This window comes from Bufo bufo, chromosome 3 (assembly GCF_905171765.1).
Source record: "Bufo bufo chromosome 3, aBufBuf1.1, whole genome shotgun sequence".
Lineage (NCBI taxonomy): Eukaryota > Metazoa > Chordata > Amphibia > Anura > Bufonidae > Bufo > Bufo bufo.
In genome coordinates this window covers 339,225,170-339,250,954 of record NC_053391.1, presented here as the reverse complement: position 1 = coordinate 339,250,954, position 25,785 = coordinate 339,225,170, and the positions used below count along the sequence as shown (strand labels likewise).

At 42.2% G+C, this 25,785-nt stretch overlaps 1 protein-coding gene across 1 annotated transcript in view; it reads left to right on the top strand.

Moving 5' to 3' along the window:
• Positions 1-25,785, top strand: part of LOC120993403 — a 140,422-nt gene that overhangs the window by 28,526 nt on the left and 86,111 nt on the right. The window contains exons 3-5 of the mRNA XM_040421909.1: positions 4,462-4,525; positions 7,904-8,085; positions 13,698-13,821. Coding sequence (XP_040277843.1) covers positions 4,462-4,525; positions 7,904-8,085; positions 13,698-13,821 — 370 coding nt within the window. The remainder of the gene's footprint in view (positions 1-4,461; positions 4,526-7,903; positions 8,086-13,697; positions 13,822-25,785) is intronic.

Here is a 25,785-nt window from a genome sequence, read left to right as displayed (position 1 = left end):
TTGAAATGAATGGTTCAGTATATGTACCGCATACTTAACTCAAAAAACGGCCAGTATACTGAACGCAAAATACTGTCGTGTGCATGAGCCCTTAGACAGCAGCACTGTGCTGTCTGAATGTGAGCTTCAGCAACTGACCGAGGCTTCTTTCACCCCCAGTCAGTCACTAGAGCCACAGACATGGCTCCCTGTGGCTGACTGAGGGGGAGAGAAGCACCCCGGCTGCCCCCAGCTCACCTTCCATTCAAGAAGTGCTTCCCTCTCCTCCCCCGTGTTTTTCCGGCCGGCGGTAGGGACGTGGCTTCACTGATGCGGGGGCGTGGTTTGGGGCATTGTGGGCATAGTTTGGGGTGTTGTGGGCGTGGTTTGTCGTGGCCGGTGAGGTCCGTCTTTCTAGTGTGAAGCCAGTGGCCACCCTAGTCACGGTGGCCTCTTTCAAGTGGTCCCTAAACTAATTTGGTGCAGCACCACATGACGACCACCACCACAACGTAGCACCTGCCGATAGTGAGACCCAGCCGCTCAACATCTGCCGCCAGGCTAAGCCCACTTGGCACTGGGAGACACCAAGGCCTAGTTCACACTTCAATTATTTAATAAATTATTGTCAGCCAAAACCAGTAGTGAAGCCTACTCGAAGATGAGGTATAAGGGAAAGATTTGCTCCTGTTCTGTGCTTTTGACCCGCACCTGGCTTTGGCTCACAATAACTGATCAAATAACTGAAGTGTTAACTAGGCCTAACCCAGTTTCATTTGAATGTGCGATCCATGTCATTTTGTCTAGAGGTTTTTTTTTTGTATTAGCACTCCACCCATTCAGCCTAGATAATTTAATCAGCAGGAGACTTCATAAGGCCTCTTCCACATGAGCAATATGGAACTCATGTGAGTTCTGTTAGTGAAAAATTAACATTTTCACTCACTTTTCCTTCAGCTTGCTTCAGAGTTTTCTGTAAATGTATTCAGTTCTTGTGATTTTTCCATCCATGGAAATGATCAGTTTTCATGCGTTTCTACACAAGTGGAAAAAAAACCTTAAAGGAGTTGTCTCACTTCAGCAAATAGCATCTATTACGTAGAGAAAGTTAATACAAGGCACTTACTAATGTACTGTTATTATACATATTGCTTCCTTTGCTGGCTGGATTCATTTTTCCATCACATTGTGCGCTGCTCATTTCCATGGTTACGAACACCCTGCATCCATCAGTGGTGGTCATGCTTGCAAACTATAGGAAAAAGCACCAACCTCTTTAGTGGCCGGGACCGTGGGACCGTATATAGGTTATTGCTTTTTCCTATAGTGTGCAAACGTAACCACCTCTGCTGGATATGGACAATCACAATATATTAGGAAGTGGCTTGAATTAACTTCCTCTACATAAATGCTATTTGCTGAAGTGAGACAATGCCTTTAACCCCTTCCTGACACAAGATATAATAGTACGTCATGGCGGCAGGTGACTTGCGCTGACGGCGGCATAGAAGGTGTTTGCGGTCAGTGATGGATCTCATTGGGTGACGGGGACCCGATGTGTGAGAATGCAGCCTGATGCTAGGCAACCTGTTAGTTTATTAACCTGTAGTACCTGCAACCTGTAGTTACTCAGTGTAATACACTAACAGGCAATGCATTACAATACAGATGTATTGTAATGCATTGCAGAGGGGATCAGACCCCCAAAAGTTTAATTCCCAGAGTGGGACAGAAATAAAGTGTAAAAAAAAAAGTTAAAAAAGTGTTTAAGTGTTTTAATAATAAAAAATAAAGTTTCAAGTAAAAAACAAAAAAATGCCCCTTTCCGCAGATTTTATAAGAAAAAAAAGAAAAAAAAAAGAAAAAAAAACAAACACTCACATATTAGGTATTGCCATGTCCGTAACAACCAGCTATATAAATATATCACATAATATACCCCGCCAGATAAACACCGTAAAAATCTAAATAAAAATTGTGCCAAAAAAGCAAATTTTTGTCACCTTACATCACAAAAAGTGCAAAACCAAGTGATCAAAAAGACGTATGCCCCCCAAAATTGTACCAATCAAACCATCACCTCATAAAATGAGACCCTACGTAAGACAATCAGCCAAAAGAAAATATAATATGACTCTCAGACTATGGAGACACTAAAATATAATTTTTTTGTTTCAAAAGTGCTATTATTGTGTTAAAGTGAAATAAATAAAAAAAATTAGACATATTAGGTATCGCCGCATCCGTAACAACCAGCATTATAAAAAATATCACATGATCTAACCCCTCAGGTGAATACAGTAAAAAAAAAAAACTGTGCCAAAAAAGCTATTTTTGTCACCTTTTATTAAAAAGTGCAACACCAAGCGATCAAAATGTTGTATGCCCCCAATATAGTACCAATCAAGCCCTCACCTCATCCTGCAAGAAATGAGACTGTACCTGAGACAATCGGCCAAAAAAAATTAAAACTATGAGTCTCAAACTATGGAGACATTAAAACATAATTTTTTTGGTTTCAAAAATTATTTTATTGCGTAAAACTTAAATAAATAAGAAAAAGTATACATATTAGGTATTGCCATGTCTGTAACATTGTAAAAACAAAAAATTAAAACTGTGCCAGAACAGCTGTTATGTACCCAAAAATAATACCAATAAAACTGTCACCTTATCCTGTAGTTTCCAAAATGGAGTCACTTTTTTGGAGTTTCTACTCTAGGGGTGCATCAGGTGAGCTTCAAATGGGACATGGTGTCTAAAAACCAGTCCAGCAAAATCTGCCTTCCAAAAACCATACAGTGCTCATTTTCTTCTGCACTATGCCGTGTGCCCTTACAGAAGTTTACTACCACATGTGGGTGTTTCTGTAAACTGCAGAATCAGGGTAATAGATATTGAGTTTTGTTTGGCTTTTAACCCTTGATTTGTTACAGGAACAAATGGATTAAAATGGAAAATTTGCCAAATAAGTGAAATTTAATCTAAATTTTCCTTTAATTCTGGTAAAACACCTAAAGGGTTAACAAAGTTTGTAAAATCTGTTTTGAACAACTTGTGGGGTGTAGTTTCTAAAATGGGGCTATTTATGGGTGGTTTCTACTATGTAAGCCCCACAAAGTGACTTGAACTGGTCCTTAGAAACTGGGTTTTAGAAATTCTTAAAAATTTTAAGAATTGCTTCTAAAATTCTAAGTCTTCTAACATCCTAAAAAATAAAATGACATTTGCAAAATTATGCCAGCATAAAGTAGATATATGGGGAATGTTAAGTAATAAATATTTTATGAGGTACCAATTTCTGTTTTAAAAGCAGAGACATTTTTTCAAAATTTTCGGTAAATTTAGTTTTTTTTCAAAAACAAAAGGTGAAATACATTGACTCAAATTAATGACTGTCATGAAGTACAATGTGTCACGAGAAAACATGTCAAATTTGCAAAAAATGGCCTGGACAGGAGGACAAAAACTGGCCCGGGGAGGAAGGGGTTAAGAATAACAGACATTTCCTAACGACCTTCAGTCAAAGGACTAGGCCAGCTCCTTGGTGCTTCCATAACATAATTTACATATTCAACAAATGATGATCAACCCTCCCAGGCCGGGTTTAATAGGGTTGATCATAGTGACAGACAACCTTCAAAGTGTACCTCAGTCTTTAGCGGTACGATGTAACAGATTACTGAATATTGGCTATAATATATTCCAGCATACAGACTGCTAGTTGGTGGGGCATATGTGAATTGGGGAGGTATGGTGCTTGAACCGAGTCACCACACCTCAAAAATTTACTATTGAAGCTGCACTTAAATTCTGACTAGCAAAATTGGGCATGTTTTACAGCTAATAGGTGATGTAAAGTTAGATTAGAGGTCTAAAGATGCACCAGATTTATCATCTAGCATCACCCACTTTGGTAAGTTTAGCAGATTTTTAGACTGTCCATCTAATACTGCATTTACACAGCCTGCCAGGGCAGACAACTATTGGGAAGGGACCATTTCATCCTGATAATGGCCTGCTCATCAGTGCATTTATATGCCATCACTCTTCTCATACAGATTCATTGTTTCTAGGTAACAGATGGTGGTTTACCACCATGATCTGCTGGCCAGAAATGATTTAATATGCTGCATGAAAGATTATTTTGTGCATTTATCGGGTGATGGGCAGCACATTTACACAGGCCAATTATTGGGAACAAGCATTCGTAGTTACGTTCATTCCCGATATCCGGCTCGACAATTGGGCTGTGTAAACCCGCCATAAATCCGTAAATCTGCTGGAGAGTTCTAATTTGATCCTCTGTGCCGTGCAACAAGTGCACATCCAGGACAGGAACTAGTGTACATAGAGTCTCAGTGACCCATTTTTAAAATGAAGACATTATAGCAATATATTGCTCGATAATACGTGAAAACAATTGCATTTGAAGTGCCCATTTAAATGAGTTTATGAATATATTTTTTATGTTGCTCTTAGATCACCACAGCTTTAACATTTGGATTAAGGTCATCTACAGAGGAAAATACACATAAAAATTCAGGTATAGTTCATGTCATGCTTCTCTCTTTGGGAAGACGTTGTTGCCCAATGGTGGCCATACACATAACATAGGTTTTGTAGGCTTTAGTGGAATCAGCTTACTATCTAATGTACGAAGGGGCCATGTAACTCTCCCCTAATGACAGATATTGAGGGAAAGAAGAATCAGGATGGAGTTCATCATGCTAGATCGTTTGTCCACATGGGAGATACGCTTCTGCTAGAGGTGGAAAGACTTGAACATTCATCCAGTTGTGCACGATTATGGAGGAATCAAGAGGAAGAGCTGTCAGTCAGCATCTATATAGTGTATAGCCACCGTAAGGTCTTTGCTCTTCTTTTACTCACACAGCACTTTTACAGAGGACACATGTCACCCGCATGCCATTTATACATAGGACACCTGCCACTCACACATATTACACATGCACATATAATAGCTTTGACATATCTGCCTAATCCTAAGTACTGAACAGCACAGAAGATCTCTGGCATCAATTACCAAGGGGGTTGTTCTGGTGTTAAAAAAAAAGAAAGAAACAGCTAATTGTAAAAGACATTACCCTGCTGCTCCAGCCCCAATTCTCATGTGGTGCCTACAAGTCTTTGCTTACATGGCAGCAGCGACGAAAAGCCATTTTGGCACATGACCACTTCAGGCAATTGCTGATGCCAGCTAACATGATCTATAGCATGACCGGCTGCAGTGGTCATGTGTCATTACGGCACAGAACCACTGCTGCCATAAAAAGACCAGATGGGGTCCACAAAAGCATTGTTGCTAGAGCATTAGGGCATCTAATGGTATTGTTTATTTTGTTATTATTCTGTAGTCAATTTTTTTTTACACTAGACAGTCCCTTTAGTTAGGTAATGTGCTTGAGAAAAGCTAAAGTACACCTCTTCTGCACGCTTCTACTCCCTGTGCACCCCGTTACAGGATTTCTATCCTAGGTCCCCTATTTCCCCTTTTCATACAGTCCTATAGAAAGTCCACTGCTGAAGCTGCACCTGACCTGTGAAGTGTGCTCCTCACCGTAGAGAAGTCCCTCCAGCAGGCCTTTCTGGTTGTTGGGAGGGATGGAAGAACGACAAACCCTTCCTTTTTCTGCTTCTTACTCCTTCACTCTCCAGTAGCAGCCAGGGCAGATTGGAAACTCAGTGGCCCTGTTGTGGCAGGAGCTAAACTGGTAGAACGTGTGGCCAAACCAAATAAGCGGGGTCAGCAAACCGTGGTCATAATGCTGGCTGGTGAGGCCAGTGCAAACATTGAGTCTTTTCACTAGACAGGTCTATTTATGGGACAGAAACCTACCAGTTGAGACTAGGGATGTCCCGATACCATTTTTTTAAGACCGAGTACGAGTACTGATACTTTTATTTAATTACTCACCGATACCAATTACCGATACCAATTATGGTGTGGTAATGTTTTTACAGCAAATTCTAATTTAATTTACAAACCTTGTACAAAGAAACAGCGGCGCAGTTGCTGATAGCAATGAAAAAAATTAAAGCTGGAATTTGGTTGTTATGGACAACTGCTTTATTTTTCCTTTTGTACAAGGGTTAATAAATGGGCATATAACAGTGTTTCCCAACCAATGGGCCTCCAGCTGTTGCAAAACTACAACTCCCAGCCAAAGGCTGTCCGGGCATGCTGGGAGGTGTAGTTTTGCAACAGCTGGAGGCACACTGGTTGGGAAACACTGGCATATAAGGAGGCGAATGGGCACATGAAGGGAGAGAATGGGCCAGTGTTTCCCAACCAGCATGCCTCCAGCTGTTGCAAAAGTGACAAAACTACAACTCCCAGCATGCCCGGAAAGCCTTTGGCTGTGCGGGCATGCTGGGAGGTGTAGTTTTGCAACAGCTGGAGGCACACTGGTTGGGGATCACTATTATATGCCCATTCCCCCCCCCCCCAGCATTATTTTATTATTCATTGTTTGTCTGTTTTAACATGAAATGGAGAGAAATTAACAGAATTTCTCCTCCATTTCATGCACAGTACCCACCTGGCCTGCTGCAATCCTTCCCATGCAGATGCACCTGGGAGGAAGTGGCTTTAACTTCCTCCCAGTGCCAGTGTTCCGGCAAAACGGATCCGGCATTGCGGTCAGACCGCAAAAAATTAGAAAAAAAAGAAATGCCAGATCCGTTTTTCCGGATGACAGCGGAAAGGCGGATCCGGCATTTCAATGCATTTGTAAGACTGATCAGGATCCTGATCCATCTGACAAATGCCATCAGTTGGTATACGTTTTGATGGATCCGGCAGGCAGATCCGACGCTAGCATAATGAAGGCGACTGAGTATTCAAAGACTGTAGGAGTGGTCCCAGTCTGGTAGATCCTTGGTGACAACCACAGCAGACAGCATCACAGCAGTCACAGGGGTTGTCACCCACTTTCCCTGAAGTTCTCAATGCCAGCTTCTCCCACTCCTGCTCTGGATGAGAGGCGGCCATATTGGTCACCCAGCTTTCTCAGACTCAGATGTGGCTGGCAGACAAAAGAATGGACTGCAGTACCTGGGCTCCGGCAGCTCCTGCCATCTCTCCACCTCCGGCCCAGCTTCTTGCAGTCCCCTGACTCCCTGAGGGTAATATCCAGAACCCCAGCCAGGGGCGGCCTCCTCCTGCCGCTGCCGAGCCAGCATGTCCCCAGGTGGATAATATCCGCTGCCATCCCCAGGTCTGTTCGTAGTCGACATGAAACCGCATGGGAATTAAAACACCGCCGCAAAGAAGTCCCGCCCACACGCCGATCAGCTGGGAGCAGCGCCACCGCCGCCCGGAAGAAGATGGTACAAGCCGCCACCACCGCTGATCTGGGCCCTTAAGGTATCGGCCGTGGTATCGGCAACATTTGCACGAGTACAAGTACTCGCGCAAATGTCCGGTATCGGCCCCGATACCGATACTGGTATCGGTATCGGGACATCCCTAGTCGAGACACAGGCTTAACAATGGTCAATAGGAGGATTTTCTTTCACTAAAAACCTTCACTATTATTCAAGTGCAATATACTGATATCTATAAATTCATCTGCTTGCATCTATAGAAGTGAATAGAGACAACTGTACCTCTCCATCAAGTTTCTTTCTGGATGTGGAGGCCACTGCACCAGGCAAGATAGGGGTCGGTGGACCCTCATACTCCATATAGCTGCCAAGATAACCTTTCAAGGATCATTTAAATGTCATTATCTACCTGAGAATTGTTGCTGCCCACTTATGTACCACTGTATAAAAACACTTCATATACTGCAATGGTGGAAGTAATTAACTGTACAATATTACAAGTGGTCTGCATAATTAAATGCGATGTACCCCCTTCCCACATGTAAACCTTTTGTTTTTCAATTGTTGTCCATAGATGATGAGGAACTAAGAGATGAACTGAGAAGGATACGAGATATCAACACTTCTTCCATTAACAAGCTATATAGATTTGAAGAGAAAATTGAAAACCTAGAGACTGACTTTTCAGGGGAGAAGGAATTGTGGAGAACAAAATTTCAAGAGCTCTTTGTAGACCAACAAATTCTGAAAGAGCAGGTAACTTCAATGCAGAGACAGAAGGAGTCTATTATGACTCATTCACGGGCTAGCAGAATTCTGCTCATAACTGCTTCCTCTTCCTTGATGTCTTTAACCTCTCCTTTTTATGTTTTTTTATTAAATGGATTATCCAGTGAATAGTTTTCCTGTGCAATAAATATGGCATTTCAAATGAAGTATTATTGCAATTTAAATGCAATAAAACATTTAGTAAGTTTTTTTATGCACCCTCTCCTGCATTCAGTGGTGGACTGACATGCTCGGTAGCTTGTTGCTCCCTTCCTCTTCTCTCTGTGCTGTTGTAGTGATCTCATAGTGAAGCAGCTGAAGTCCAAGCTATACATGTTAAGGTCCTTTAATCTTTCCTGGTAAGTTTTATCCTGCAATCCATGTACTAGTTTAGTAGATCTTCTCTGAACTCTCTCCAAAGTATCAATATTCTTCTGGAGATATGGTCTCCAGTACTGAGCACAATACTCCAAATGAGGTCTCACTAGTGCTCTGTAGAGCGGCATGAGCACCTCCCACTTTCTACTGGTAATGCCTCTCCCTATACACCCAAGCATTCTGCTAGCATTTCCTGCTGCTCTATGACATTGTCTGCCTACCTTTAAGTCTTCTGAAATAATGACCCCTAAATCCCTTTCCTCAGATACTGAGGTTAGGACTGTATCACTGATTTTATATTCTGCTCTTGGGATTTTACGCCCCAGGTGCATTATCTTGCACTTATCAACATTAAATTTTAGTTGCCAGATTTTTGACCATTCCTCAAGTTTTCCTAAATCCTTTTCCATTTGGTGTATCCCTCCAGGAATCAAAAAGTATTCTGATTTGGTTAGGTTTGTGTGGATGGTAAACACCAAACATTAGTAAATACCAGTGTTCTCTATCTGTCTCAAGTGGTCCTGCAACTTCAGCATGATCATTGTCTAGCATCCTTTCAATTAATTCAGTGAAATCTTTTTTCACTTCTGGCTTCCTCTGCAGTGTTTTGCTGAGTGAATGCAAACGCTTCATGGCTTGCTCCCTGTTACAAGGCAAAACACGTCTGGGTGTGCGAAAGGGGAGAGGGGCCACCCAACTGTGATTGTCATCTTGGTAGGCCTCTCTATCCATAATCTGCAGGAAGGTCTGATCATCTATAGAGAGGGCCTGTTTATCATCATCTTTAGTTTTCTGGAACACTGTAATCCCTAGATTGTCTGTCTCAATGTTGGAATTTACTTATTCCTTGCCATATAGTATAGAAGAGTCCCAGTGTTGTGTTGACCTGCCAAAAACTGTCCTTGACAACAAAGCTGTTGTGACAGGGACTGAGAAGAGATGTGCGTCCATTTGTTAACACAGATGTCTTCAAAGTGCTAATGTTGTCAGGCTGGTGCACTGTCCCCAGTCAAACTTCTTCCACAATGACCCACCCCACGTCCAGTCTCTGTGCATAGGGGGCATTATAAGGTCCATTGATTTGCTGGCGCACCTTGTGTACCTTAAGGATGTCTCTTCCAAGAAGCAGAAGGATAGAAACATCTGGCTCAACAGCTGGGATAAGGTGAGCAATCGAGCGGAGGTGTCACGACCGCTACCCCAGCAGCAGTCGTGTCGCACCAGACGGAGGGGAAGGGGGACCCTTATCTACGGATGGGAATAGTATGGCCACCCCTGACTAACCCTAAGCTGGCACCTGTCTGCCCTGATACCCTAGACGGGGTGTGAACCCGTGCGGCGAGCAGGATGCCTAAACCCTCAGTCACCCTAAAGCCTAGAGTGGGGAAAGGCCGATGGGAGCACTAGTCACCATCACTCATCTCTAGGAGAACAGCAGGGGAAGACAGCAACAAACAAACTATATCAGAGATAGACTTATCCAGTCACGAGCAGAGAAGGCGATCCCAATCACGACAGTCCACGCCGGACAAGAGCTCCACAGCAACACCATCAAACGATCTCCTTCAAAGGTCAGAATAGAACTGGAAGTAAGGACTATATCTGGCAATGACTGCAAGTGAAAGTGAAACTAATATAGTAGCTGGGAGTGGCAGACAGGACTCACCTGAGAAGGATGCCTACAAACTCCCAGTCAGGACAAAAAGGTTCACAAGGCAAAACCCAGATGACATACCCTGAACCACGGAGCAAACTCACAAGCTATCGCGAGTAGCAAGTCGCTGCGACCTTCTCCTCCCAGACCTGTCTGGATCAGTCACAGTCGTGACAGGAGGGGAGGGTGATGATGGGCTACTTCTGGAGAGGGAATCTTAGTTTTGTCATCAGATATCATGCCACACTCTATTAGAGTAGGAAGTGGGAACTGCATTTTCTTATTGAAGGATTCAATGGTAAAGTCAGAAGCTCTTCTCCCTGTGGTTTCAATTGTCCCCACACATGTCCTTAGAGTGTATGGAACTGCACTTGCCTTAAATTAAAAGATATCAAAGAAGTCTGACTTTGCAAGGGATCTGTTGCTCTGTTCATCTAGCACTGCATACATTTTCACTGCCCTTTCTCTCTTGCCAGTGGGATACACAGTCACTAAACAGATTGTAGAGCATGATCGTGTACTCTTGCCTTCTCCACATACTTCAGTGCAATTAGACATTACTGAGGAGAGTGGGGTCTCTTGTTGCTCCCTGCCCTGATCTTTCATAAGTTCTACAGTCTCTAGTAGGGCAGGAGCAGGGCCAGGGTGCAAAGCTGCAATATGTCTCTCACTGCCACATTCTGTACTTTCTACTGGTATTTTGCAGTCTTTGGCAATGTGATAAGTAGATCTGCAGCACTTGAAACAGATGCCGTTTTGTTTAAGGAAGGACATCTGCTCTGCAATGGGTTTGCTTCTAAAGCCTTTGCATTTCTTTAGTGGACGTGTTTTTTTGTGTATTGGGCAATGTCTATCAAGGTTTTCTATGGTATGTACCTTGTAGGTGCTTTAACAGTCTGTGACTTCTGAAGGTACAGCTGTTTTGTGTGTGGATACAGAGGTCCTACCGTGAGGTCTGTGAGGCCTTTCAGGTCTGTGGGATTGATTGCTGCCGGTGGTGAAGGCGAAAATGGCATCACTTCAGATATTCATGAGTTTCTCACCTTCATACCTTATGATTAAAACCATTAGTTGTAATGAACATGCCGATAATATATCATTCCACTCTGACACAAAAACCATCAGAAAAAATGGTTGTTGGTATTTTTTTAAAATGCGCAATCCTCGTGGAATAATATTTTGTTAAAGTTGTGTGATCCCACCAGGTTTTCATTAGTTTTAATGTTATATTTGCAGTTATTGTATATATTCTTAGAAAAACCTTTTAGCAAAAAAACTGTTTTTAATGTTACACATAGGGTTAATGGTTATTGCTCGAAACAGAGTTAATGCCCCACCTTACTCTGTGGCTGAATCCCCTCCCCCGTCATAGCTACAGGTGCAATTTCAATTCTAATTTAACTTCTTCTTGGGCCATGACAGCTTCCCTAGCTGCTATCTCTTGTGCTATGGCAGCTCCCTTAGCTGCTCTCTCTTGTTCTATGGCAGCTCCCTTAGCTGCTCTCTCTTGTGCTATGGCAGCTCCCTTAGCTGCTCTCTCTTGTGTTATGGCAGCTTCCTGAGCTGCTCTCTCTTGTTCTATGGCAGCTCCCTTAGCTGCTCTCTCTTGTGTTATGGCAGCTTCCTTAGCTGCTCTCTCTTGTTCTATGGCAGCTCCCTTAGCTGCTCTCTCTTGTTCTATGGCAGCTCCCTTAGCTGCTCTCTCTTGTGCTATGGCAGCTTCCTTAGCTGCTCTCTCTTGTTCTTTGGCAGCTCCCTTAGCTGCTCTCTCTTGTGTTATGGCAGCTTCCTTTGCTCTCTTGTGCTAGGGCAGCTCCCTTAGCTGCTCTCTCTTGTTCTATGGCAGCTCCCTTAGCTGCTCTCTCTTGTTCTATGGCAGCTCCCTTAGCTTCTCTCTCTTGTGCTATGGCAGCTCCCTTAGCTGCTCTCTCTTGTGTTATGGCAGCTTCCTGAGCTGCTCTCTTGTTCTATGGCAGCTCCCTTAGCTGCTCTCTCTTGTGTTATGGCAGCTTCCTTAGCTGCTCTCTCTTGTTCTATGGCAGCTCCCTTAGCTGCTCTCTCTTGTTCTATGGCAGCTCCCTTAGCTGCTCTCTCTTGTGCTATGGCAGCTTCCTTAGCTGCTCTCTCTTGTTCTTTGGCAGCTCCCTTAGCTGCTCTCTCTTGTGTTATGGCAGCTTCCTTTGCTCTCTCTTGTGCTAGGGCAGCTCCCTTAGCTGCTCTCTCTTGTTCTATGGCAGCTCCCTTAGCTGCTCTCTCTTGTGCTATGGCAGCTTCCCTGGCTGCTCTCTCTTGTGCTATGGCAGCTCCCTTAGCTGCTCTCTCTTGTGTTATGGCAGCTTCCTTTGCTCTCTCTTGTGCTAGGGCAGCTTTCTTTGCTGCTAACTCCTGCATCATCATGGCTTCTTTTTCTACGTACTGTAGCTGGACACGGGCAGCTTCTGCCTTGGCATGAGCTCTAACTACTGAGGAACTTGCTGAGGACATCTTACTAAGTCGTGAAAATCTGGACGCCTGTGCATTGTCTTGCTGGGCATTGGGGATCTTCTCCCTGCCTTGCTGTGTCGGCGGAACTGTGTCATCAGCCTGGTACTTTGTTCCTGCTCTTAGACTCATACTGCAGTAATGGCGTCTCCATTTATTCCAGGCCGACACGTGGGTGTCCTTTTACTGTTCTGCTTTGTGTTATTGAACTGTTGTATAACACTAGTCAGACAGTCTAACAATAATTCAGAAGTCAAGAAATGTGGGACATCAGATCTGTATGTATTCTTTGTTCTGAATAATTTTGTAAAACTACAACATAAGCACAAACAAAACATATGTATCAGTACATTAAACATTATACAACAGCCTCATTCCATCAGTGAGAATACTCACGGACAATTCCACCATAAGTCTAGGAATAGCTCAGAGTTCCACTGAATGCTGCTTGCCAGATCCAGAAGCAGTCACGAACTGGAGGATTTAAAGTTCCAGGTTAAAGGTTACTGTCTCTCTCGCTCTGTAAAAATTGCCACTTCCTGTCAAGTCCTGGCATAATAATAACTAACTCTGACCACTAGATGGCAGCAACGTCAAATTTACATCGCAGTATAATCTATAACAGTGCATTGCATACATTTGCTATAACAATATGGGCATAACACAGAGGATTTAGACCTCTGAGGGACAGATTTAGCAATGTATTTATGACAGTTGTATAGTATAAATACATGGAGAAATATGGTGTTCAGAGTGAGCACCATATTTATAAAGCACCTGTCCAACGTTTTCCAACATAAAAACCAGGTAAAGCTGGTGAGGCTTTAATAAAAAAATAATAAAAAAAGTAAAATATCAGATATGAATTGCCATGGTAGCTAATGGCACCCTACACCATGACACCTGGTTTTGGTCCTGTGTGTCTCCACACTATGGATGATAGCAGTAGGTGCTCTTTAGCCCTCATAGATAGATATATATAGTAATAAAAAAAGTCTAATGTTCTAGCCCCCAGAGTGTTGCTGCCTGATACATATTGATATACAACTACTTTTCTTTTTCACTTCTGTTCTGTATATTTCTTCAGCAGCAGCAATATGTTCACCTTGAAGAGACAACATCAGAAAACTTGTGCCCACAAAATGCTGATGCTACTGATGGCTTAGTTGAATCAAATGTCGATGTGAGAGATGGGATGCACAGGCGACTTGGTAAGTGTAGCACTGGTTCTAACATATCTCAGGTCTTGATCACACAGTTTTTGTGTGCATTTTCTTTCAGCTAAGTCCAAGATTAACTTTGGCCCGCACCTATATATACACATTAAAAATAGGAATGCACCCCATTAAGAGAGGTAACTTACAGTATCTAGGCCTGATGCAACAGAAACCCTGCAGTTTACATCTTCTTTATAGAACTTGTATGCTATTTGCACCTGATGATGTCATCATATAGTAATAATTCTGAAGGCTGTATTAGACTGGCAGATGATCGCTAACGAGTGTTCGTAGTAACGCTTCTTAGTGATGATCTGGCAGTGTAATACTGCCGCTGATTACCCGATGCACAAGCAAACGCTCATTCATCGGACAATCCAATTCTTTCAACAGGTTGAAAAATAGAATTGTTGTATACAGAACAAAGACAAAGATACAGATGAGTTGATGAAATATTATTCCTGGTTCGTCACAGGTCCTGTTATATATATATATCACACAGGCATTTAATAAATGCACATCAGTTCCTTCCTTAGATTGAGTCCAGACGAATGTCTAGTACCCAATCTAAAGATCCAATAAGCTTCGCGTACTAGGATCTTAGCCTTGATATTTCCTCCTCTATGTAGGACTGTTACTTTTTCGAAAGCGAAAGTACCAAAGCTTTTTAGATTGCGGTTGTGATGTCTGATAAAATGGTTAGCCACATTGGATATGCCTGTTGCAGATGGATTAGTAATATAATTCAAATGTTCCCGTAATCTTGTTTTAAATGTTCTGCTGGTGCTTCCTACATACAGTAAATTACAGCTGGTGCATTTGATAATGACACCTGTCGTATTGTAATTAATATGGTGCTCGATTTGAAATGTTTCATTATTTTGTGCATTATGAAAGTGGTTGGTGACATGGACATATTTACAGGTTTTACAGGGATAGGTGCCACATTTTGTGAAACCCCGATGTTTTAGCCATGTATCTGCTGTATTTGTTGTGGATCTTCTAAAGAGTGAAGGTGAGAGAGAATTTTCCAGAGTGTTTGATCTCCTAGAGACCACTCTTCATCCATTTTTTGGGACATCATGCAGAATATTATCTTCATATAGTATAGGTAAACATTTTTTTTTCTTACTTTTTCTATTTCGGAAAATTGGCGACTAAACGTTAGTACTAATGTTGGTGGTTCAGAGATCTTTTTCTCACCTTTGGAACGATTTTTGGAAAACAATAAATCCTCTCTATTTTTATTCCAAGCTATATCAAGCCCTCTGTTTATCATCCATTTCGGATACCCTCTATCTGGAAGTCTGGCCCGAATTATTGCTGCTTCTTTTAAAAATGCTGCAGCCGTACTGCAATTTCTGTGAGCCCGCAGGAATTCTCCCACTGGGATGGCTTTTAGGGTATGGGGTGGGTGGTGACTGGTGGCTTTCAAAAGGGTATTACCCGAAATTTCTTTCCGAAAAATTGCGGTCTCTATTATCCGGTCTCTGGCACCAGTCAATGTTAGATCTAAAAAGTTAATGGTAGATGCATGATGCTGGTGTGTAAATTTCAAGTTATATGTATTGCTGTTGACATACAAAAGGAAGTCTGGTATGGCAGACACATCGAAACCCCAAATTAGGAGCAAATCATTGATGTATCTGCCATACCAGACGACCATGTCAGCTAATTTTCGGAAAAAATATATATCTCTCTTCCCAGTAAGCCATGACCAGATTGGCTAGGGACAGTGAGAACTCCTTTCCTTTGTTTATTAAACAGGTATATTTGCTTTTATAATTTTCTAATGGATTTCCATCTAACCTTCTAAATGTGCAGGCATCTGAAAGTAAACCCATCATTTGTTGATAATACATGTCCTGACCCATAATCACCATTGATCCCCCCTTACCCGCCATTTTAATTACCAGGTCATCTTTATTTTCTAGATCCTTCAGAGCACTATATTGATCTCTAGTTAGGTTGTGAAATTTATTTTTACATTTCTTGGCATGTATCTCAGTGAGTTCTCTCTCTATCACTTCCTGGAAAATATCCATACCCAGAGTCCCCGATTTATGTGGGTAATAGTTAGGGTTACTAGTTCTAAAATCCCTCTGACCCACCCTCTCCTCATACCTGTTATTTTCTAACTGCAGATTCGTGAGGCAGACCATGGACACCTGCTCTTGAAATGACAAACCTATGAATGGGTTAATAGCTGGCTCCAGGTCTGTCTGCGAATCCTCAGAGCTCTGAGGCAGATCATAAAACGGTCTTTTAAGAGCTAGATTTCTGACAAATTTATTCACATCTAATATGGTGGAAAAAAGATTGAAAATCAACAGCTAGTACAAAGTTCAGACCCAGAGACAAAACGTCTATTTAAGAATCTGTAAGGCCTATTGCACACGACCGTATGGCTTTTTCAGTGTTTTGCGATCCGTTTTTCACGGATCCGTTGTTCCGTTTTTTGTTTCCGTTGTGTTTCCGTTTCTGTTCCGTTTTTCCGTATGGCATATACAGTATACAGTAATTACATAGATAAAATTGGGCTGGGCATAACATTTTCAATAGATGGTTCAGCAAAAAACGGAACGGAAACGGAAGACATACGGATGCATTTCCGTATGTGTTCCGTTTTTTTGCGGACCCATTGACTTGAATGAAGCCACGGACTGTGATTTGAAGGCAATAATAGGACATGTTCTATGTTAAAACGGAACGGAAAAACGGAAATACGGAAACGGAATGCATACGGAGTACATTCGTTTTTTTTGCGGACCCATTGAAATGAATGGTTCGGTATACGGACCGTATACGGAACGCAAAAAACGTCCAGTAAACGGGAAAAAAAAACGTCCGTGTGCAATAGGCCTAAGACTAAATTCTGATAAATTCACAACCGATAGCCGCATGTCACCATCTTTGTCCGTATTCATTTCTTGCGTTGTCTCATTGCCATTATATGCGGTTTTGCGATGCTTTCTTCCGGCCCTCCTTGTGAGTCTTTTTTATGTATCCATACGGGTCATTTGTTTCCTGTTTTTTTTTCAAATAACCTGATGTCATAGGTGATTTAACACTTTCTTGGCTCTCGGTGATATTATCCTCAGCTGAATCTTGTGTATCGCTGGAGAGTTCAGAAATCTCTGGTTCTGAAAAGCTGACTCTGTGTGCAGCATTATAACCCTTTGTTTTTCTCTGTGTTTTCTTATTCCTATTTCTGTTTCCTTTATTTTTCAGAATGGATTTCGGGGTCTGAAAAGGGTTATCCCTTCTGCCTCATTCATAGATTTGATCATTATCGTAGTCATATGTGTCACTTTGAAACTTAGTGTTTTTTTCCCCCATAATATTATCTTCTAAGATTGTCAGTTTCCGAATTCTTTATCAGTACGGCATAATCTGGTGACGACTCATATTTCTTGATAGAGCATTTACATGACTCGATTTGTTCTTGGATATTCATGAGTTTTTCACCTTCATACTTTATGATTAAAGCCATTATTTGTAATGAACATGCCGATAATATATCATTCCACTCTGACACAAAAACATCAGAAAAATGGTCATTGGGATTTTTTTTAAATGCACAATCCTCGTGGAATCATATTTTGTTAAAGTTGTGTGATCCCACCAGGTTTTCGTTCGTTTTAATGTGATATTTGCAGTTATTGTATATATTCTTAGAAAAACCTTTTAGCAAGAAAACAGTTTTTAATGTTACACATAGGGTTAATGGGGATTGCTCAAAACAGAGTTTATGCCCCCTCTTACTCTGTGGCTGAATCCCCTCCCCCGTCATAGTTACAGGGGAGGGAGTGTGTATTTAAGCCCGGAGTCAGGAAGGGACATACAGTTACGACTAAGACCAGTGTGTGGTCGAAATGCGTCAACTTGGAGGAGCAAGTGTGCTGTGGGGTCCACTATTATCTTGAATTCAACCAATAAAGATGGAGTGATCAGGGGGGTGATCACTGCCCATGATGATGTCATCACGTCATCCTGCGTGGTGATGTCATATGGTGGCTGGCTCTTCGCACTCAAACGGATGAGGTATGATTTTTTTTTTACCACCATTCAGGGAAAATTGATTTGTTACCACAAAGCACAAGGAAATTCTGCTTCGTGGCCAATCAAATTTTCCCTGAAAATTTTCATTTCAATTCCTGCTCCTTCTAGACTTTAAAGTCAAGGAGGAGGTCCTATCAGTGAATAGCAGCTATCTCTATATACACAGTCATATAGGAAGGCTGTCAATCACTCATTCGAGCGCTGCCTTCTCTTCATCGTTTGGAATTACATCTCAGCCTTCCCATTCACATCAGTGGGATGGCTCCTATTCCTGTTCAAGTGAATGGGAGCTGATCTGCACTTACCTTAGCATGGGCCCTACATTTTGAAGAGAGCTGTGCTTCTAGCTCCACTTAAAGTGCTAGATCCAGCACCAGGGGCTGTAGGGAACAGCTGATTGGTGAGGATGCCGAGCATCAGAAAGCCACCAATTGAATATTGATGACCTATCCTGAGGATAGGTTATCAATATTAGAAGCCTGGAAAACCCATTTAATGGGTTAAAACTTAATTTGCCATTTCTTCTCCCAACCATCCAATGTCCCTTGGTAATATATTTTTTTCCTCTACAAAATAATTAATAAATATATTAAAAAGTAGAGGTCCCAGTTTTGTCACCTGTGGTACCCCTCTGGTGTCTGTGACCCATTCTGAGGCTGTACCATTAATAACTACCCTCTGTTTCCTATCACTGAGCCAGTAGTTTACCCAATTACCCATATTCACCCCTAGTCCCAACATTCTTATTTTATGTACCAACCTATCATAAGGTACAGTATCAAATGCATATAAATCACAGAAAAAAAATGCACCAAACGGATATGCCACTGACTATACTAGCTAGTCATACAAGCAGATATTAAAAGCTGAGACTTTTGCCAATATATTTCTGTCAGGAACACATCGGAGCCCATTATGCATGGCAAGGGTCCTACCACTACGCTAACTATGGTGTGAACACGGTCTGAAGGTGATGACATCCAGCTTACAGCCAAGCTTCCACACAACCGCCTAGCAGGACAACTAGTGCAATGTGAACAAAGCCAGACTGTAAGCCACACCCATATCAGACCATGTGATGGAGGTTACCAGGTGCAAAATAATGTTCAAATGCCAGGTAAAGGCACATTCAATACATATAAAACTAAATCACAGAAATATAGTGGCAAATATGGGGGAACTGCTCAAACCCCAAACACTGTAGCATGTTTCTCATTGGGGGAGCAGTCCTACCGCATGTGGACTGCAGCAAACGACCATCCCCAGCAAAAAATGTGTACAATGGAGGATGCCGGCGCGGTTCACATGCACCAAAAAGGCATCCTACACAAAACGGAGCATTGTGCAGATGAAAATATAATTATATAAATCACAGAAAAAAATGCACCAAACGGATATGCCACTGACTATACTAGCTAGTCATACAAGCAGATATTAACCACCTCAGGACCGCCGTACGCAGGATTGCGTCCTGGTGGCGGCCCTGTTATTCCTCCTGGACGCGCCGGCGCATCCTCTCGCGAGAGGCGAGATTTCCTTTGAATGCGCGCACACAGGAACCGGAGGTAAACGAGTACATCTACAGCCTGCCAGCGGCGATCATTCGCTGGCAGGCTGTAGATGCGATTTTTTTTAACCACAAAAAGGTATATTAGACGCTGTTTTGATAACAGCATCTAATATACCTGCTACCTGGTCCTCTGGTGGTCCCTTTTGCTTGAATCGACCACCAGAGGACACAGGCAGCTCTGTAATAAGTAGCAAACACCACTACACTACATCCCCCCCTGTCACTTATTAACCCCTGATCACCCCATATAGACTCCCTGATCTCCCCCCTGTAAGGCACCATTCAGACATCCGTATGTGTTTTGCGGATCGCAAAACACATACGGATGTCTGAATGGAGCCTTACAGGGGGGTGATCAATGACAGGGGGGTGATCACCCCATATAGACTCCCTGATCACCCCCCTGTCATTGATCACCCGCCCTGTAAGGCTCCATTTAGACGTCCGTATGTGTTTTGCAGATCCACGGATCCGCAAAACACGGATACAGCGGATCCGCAAAACACGGACACCGGCAATGTGCTTTCCGCATTTTGCGGATCCGCACATTGCCAGAACTATATAGAAAATGCCTTTTCTTGTCCGCAATTGCGGACAAGAATAGGACATGTTCTATAGGCTCTACAAAAAACGCAGTGTTCACCCGATCAGGCCTGATCTTGTGCGCAGTGACAGATTTTTTTTTTTCTGATCACTGCAAAAACACCGTAAAATCACTGCGGCGCTATAAAGATCACTTTTGAGGGGCATGGCGAGTTCATAGAAGATTTTTATTTATTTTTTGTCACAAGTTAGCGGAAATAGATTATTATTATTTTTTTTTTCTTACAAAGTCTCATATTCCACTAACTTGTGACAAAAAATAAAATCTCACATGAACTCACCATACCCCTCATGGAATCCAAATGCATAAACATTTTTAGACATTTATATTCCAGACTTCTTCTCACGCTTTAGGGCCCCTAAAATGCCATGGCAGTATAAATACCCCACATGTGACCCCATTTTAGAAAGAAGACACCCCAAGGTATTTCGTGAGGGGCATGGCGAGTTTATGTAAATTTTTTATTTTTTTTCACAAGTTAGTGGAATATGAGACTTTGTAAGAGAAAAAAAAAAATATAATAATAATTTTCCGCTATTCCGCTAACTTGTGCCAAAAAAAAATATTCTAGGAACTTGCCATGCCCCTCACGGAATACCTTGGGGTGTCTTCTTTCCAAAATGGGGTCACTTGTGGGGTATTTATACTGCCCTGGTATTTTAGGGGACCTAAAGCGTGAGAAGTAATTTGGAATCAAAATGCGTAAAAAATGCCCTGTGAAATCCTAAAGGTGCTCTTTAGAATTTGGGCCCCTTTGCGCACCTAGGCTGCAAAAAAGTGTCACACATGTGGTATCTCCGTACTCAGGAGAAGTTGGGCAATGTGTTTTGGGGTGTCTTTTTACATATACCCATGATGGGTGAGAGAAATATCTCTCTAAAATGACAACTTTGTATAAAAAAAATGGGAAAAGTTGACATTTAGAGAGATATTTCTCTCACCCAGCATGGGTATATGTAAAAATACACCCCAAAACACATTGCCCTACTTCTTCTGAGTACGGCGATACCACATGTGTGACACTTTTGCAGCCTAGGTGCGCAAAGGGGCCCAAATTCTAAAGAGCACCTTTAGGATTTCACAGGGCATTTTTTAGGCATTTGGATTCCAGACTTCTTTTCACGCTTTAGGTCCCCTAAAATGCCAGGGCAGTATAAATACCCCACAAGTGACCCCATTTTGGAAAGAAGACACCCCAAGGTATTTCGTGATGGGCATAGTGAGTTCATGGAAGTTTTTATTTTTTGTCACAAGTTAGTGGAATATGAGACTTTGTAAGAAAAAATAATAAAAATCATAATTTTCCGCTAACTTGTGACAAAAAATAAAAAGTTCTATGAACTCACTATGCCCATCAGCGAATACCTTAGGGTGTCTACTTTCCAAAATGGGGTCATTTGTGGGGTTTTTCTACTGTCTGGGCATTGTAGCACCTCAGGAAACATGACAGGTGCTCAGAAAGTCAGAGCTGCTTCAAAATGCGGAAATTCACATTTTTGTACCATAGTTTGTAAACGCTATAACTTCTGCGCAAACCAATAAATATACACTTATTGCATTTTTTTTTATCAAAGACATGTAGAACAATAAATTTAGAAAAAAATTTATATAGAAATGTAGTTTTAATTGAAAAATTTTACAACTGAAAGTGAAGTTAAAATGTCAGCAGCAATGAAATACCACCAAATGAAAGCTCTATTAGTGAGAAGAAAAGGAGGTAAAATTCACTTGGGTGGTAAGTTGTAGGACCGAGCAATAAACCGTGAAAGTAGTGTAGTGCAGAATTGTAAAAAGTGGTCTGGTCATTAAGGGGGTTTAAGCTACGGGAGCTGAGGTGGTTAAAAGCTGAACCTTTTGACAATATATTCCTGTCAGGAACACATCGGAGCCCATCATGCACCATGTCACGGTCTTTTAGCATGGCAAGGGTCCTACCACTAGGCTAACTATGGTGTGAACACGGTCTGAAGGGCTGAAATCCAGCTCACAGCCAAGCTTCCACACAACCGCATAGCAGGACAACTAATGCAATGGGTGTGGCTTACAGTCTTGCTTTGTTCACATTGCACTAGTTGTCCTGCTAGGCGGTTGTGTGGAAGCTTGGCTGTGAGCTTTGATTTCATCCCCTTCAGACCGTGTTCACACCATAGTTAGCGTAGTGGTAGGACCCTTGCCATGCTGAGAGACCGTGAAGTGGTGCATGATGGGCTTCGATGTGTTCCTGACAGGAATATGTTGGCAAAAGTCTCAGCTTTTAATATCTGCTTGTATGACTAGCTAGTATAGTCAGTGGCATATCCGTTTGGTGCATTTTTTTCAGTGATTTATATAATTATATTTTCATCCGCACAATGCTCAGTTTTGTGTAGGATGCCTTTGTGGTGCATGTGGACCGCGCCGGCATCCTCCATTGTACGCATTTTATGCTGGGGATGGTCGTTTGCTGCAGTCCACATGCGGTGGGACTGCTCCCCCAATGAGAAACACGCTACAGTGTTTGGGGTTTGAGCAGTTCCCCCATATTTGCCACTATATTTCTGTTACAGTATCAAATACCTTTGAAAAATTCAGAAGATCCACATCAATATCCTGGTCCATGCTGGAACTTACCTCCTCATGTAAACTGATCAGATTATTTTTGACAGGACCAATCTCTCATAAATTCATGCCAATGCTCCATTGCAAAGTTATTCTCAGTGAGACACTCCAGGATGGCTGTACGTAAACCTTTAAATGGTTAATCCTGCTCCTTTTATGTTGATGGATTATACATTAGACAGGCCATCAATATCTGATTAAAAGAGGTCCAACACCCCGCACCGCTGCTGGTCTGCTATTTTAGAGGAACCCAGGATCTAGAAGTCAGCCCTGAAACTACAAACATTGTGTAATGGACAGAGCTTGTAACTGTAGTGCTGCTCCCATCTTTTTCAGTGGGAGGAGGCCTGCAGTAACCAGCTGTGGATGGAGCTGTGTAGTTTTGGTGATGGAACTACTCTGAAACAGCTAATCAGTGGTGGTGTGAGGTGTCATGCCCCTGCCGATCAGATATTGATAGCCTATCCTGCAGGTAGGCCATCAATTTACACTCACCTAAAGAATTATTAGGAAACACCATACTAATACGGTGTTGGACCCCCTTTTGCCTTCAGAACTGCCTTAATTCTACGTGGCAATGATTCAACAAGGTGCTGATAGCATTCTTTAGAAATGTTGGCCCATATTGTTAGGTTAGCATCTTGCAGTTGATAGAGATTTGAGGGATGCACATCCAGGGCACGAAGCTCCCGTTCCACCACATCCCAAAGATGCTCTATTGGTTTGAGATCTGGTGACTGTGGGGGCCATTTTAGTACAGTGAACTCATTGTCATGTTCAAGAAACCAATTTGAAATGATTCGAGCTTTGTGACATGGTGCATTATCCTGCTGGAAGTAGCCATCAGAGGATGGATACATGTTCTCATTCTGTTTACACCAAGTTCGGACTATACCATTTGAATGTCTCAACAGAAATCGAGACTCAGACCAGGCAACATTTTTCCAGTCTTCAACAGTCCAATTTTGGTGAGCTCGTGCAAATTGTAGCCTCTTTTTCCTATTTGTAGTGGAGATGAGTGGTACCCGGTGGGGTCTTCTGCTGTTGTAGCCCATCCGCCTCAAGGTTGTGCGTGTTGTGGCTTCACAAATGCTTTGCTGCATACATCGGTTGTAACGAGTGGTTATTTCAGTCAACGTTGCTCTTCTATCAGCTTGAATCAGTCGGCCCATTCTCCTCTGACCTCTAGCATCCACAAGGCATTTTTGCCCACAGGACTGCCGCATACTGGATGTTTTTCCCTTTTCACACCATTCTTTGCAAACCCTAGAAATGGTTGTTGCGTGAAAATCCCAGTAACTGAGCAGATTGTGAAATACTCAGACCGGCCCGTCTGGCACCAACAACCATGCCACGCTCAAAATTGCTTAAATCACCTTTCTTTCCCATTCTGACATTCAGTTTGGAGTTCAGGAGATTGTCTTGACCAGGACCACACCCCTAAATGCATTGAAGCAACTGCCATGTGATTGGTTGACTAGATAATTGCATTAATGAGAAATAGAACAGGTGTTCCTAATAATTCTTTAGGTGAGTGTAAAAGGAGTGCATAATCCCTTTAAACTTTCAGGATTATGGTTTCACAACCCTATTATTACAAAATTCTTAAATATTTGATTTATGGGTATGTCTATTACATAATTTAATTACTGCTGAACTTAGGGTGCATGCCATCTGGACCTGCTGATTTGTCTATAGTATTTTAGTGTTTTTAAGGTGGCACTGAACATTTGGGCATTTGCTGGGTTGAGCAGGTGACATCCCTAATCATGCCATCTGTCTTTGAATGGTGCCACATATTGAAGTTCCTTGCACAGCGGGTGGTTGGGAAAACTTAGAAGAGGATGCATCACTAATGTAACTGTAGAAAACTGAAGGATGTTTGTCTTAGAGGCGGATATTATTATCTGCTCTCTGATCTGCAGAATACCTCTAATAGCCAACATTAATTCTCCTAGACATTATTCAGCTCCAGCCGCTGTGCTGAGTTTGTGAACGTGTAAAAAAAAAAAAAAATGCTGGTAATGACTTTGTGCTGCATATATTGTACATTATCATTTGTTTCATATTAATATTGCTCTTTATTTAATGAGGCGCTAAACTTCAGCTTTTCTCTCAATTTAATGTACTGCTGAATGCTACTTCCATCTGTAACCAGTCATTGCCAGACTGGGAGAGGCTAAGTGCAGTATATTTCTAAGATTAGTGAGGAAAAGTATTCAAAAAAATGTCTATTAGAGCTCATGCACATGGCAGTAGCCGTTTTTGCGGTCCGCAAATTATGGATACCGGCCGTGTGCGTTCTGCTTTTTGTGGAACTGAACGTCCGGTCGATTATAGAACTGTACTATCCTTATCCGTAATATGGACAAGAATAGGACATGTTCTATTTTTTTGTGCAGGTGCTGTGGAACAGCCCCACTAAAGGAAATGGGTCCACATCTGACCTGCAAAAAATGTGGATTGGATGCGGACTTTAGCATATCTCCAGCTCCTAAAACTTCTAGAAACACTGAAATACATACAGTATCTCACAAAAGTGAGTACACCCCTCACATTTTTGTAAATATTTTATTATATTTTTTCATGGGACAACACTGAAGATATGACCGTTTGATACAATGTAAAGTAGTCAGTGTACAGCTCGTATAACAGCGTAAATGTGGTGTGCATTCAAAATAACTCAACACACAGCCAATAATGTCTAAACCGCTGACAACAAAAGTGAGTACACCCTTAAGGGAAAATGACCAAATTGTGCCCAATTAGCCATTTTCCCTCCCCGGTGTCATGTGACTCATTAGTGTTACAAGGTCTCAGGTGTGAGTGGGCAGCAGGTGGGTTAAATTTGGTGTTATTTCACACTCTCATACTGGTCACTGGTAGTTCAACATGGCTCCTCATGGCAAAGAACTGTCTGAGGATCTGAAAAAAAGAATTGCTGCTCTACATAAAGATGGCCTATGCTATAAGAAGATTGCCAACATCCTTAAACTGAGCTGCAGCAAGGTGGCCAAGACCATACAGCGGTTTAACAAGACAGGTTCCACTCCGAACAGGCCTCGCCATGGTCGACCAAAGAACTTGAGTACATGTGCTCAGTGTCATATCCAGAGGTTGTCTT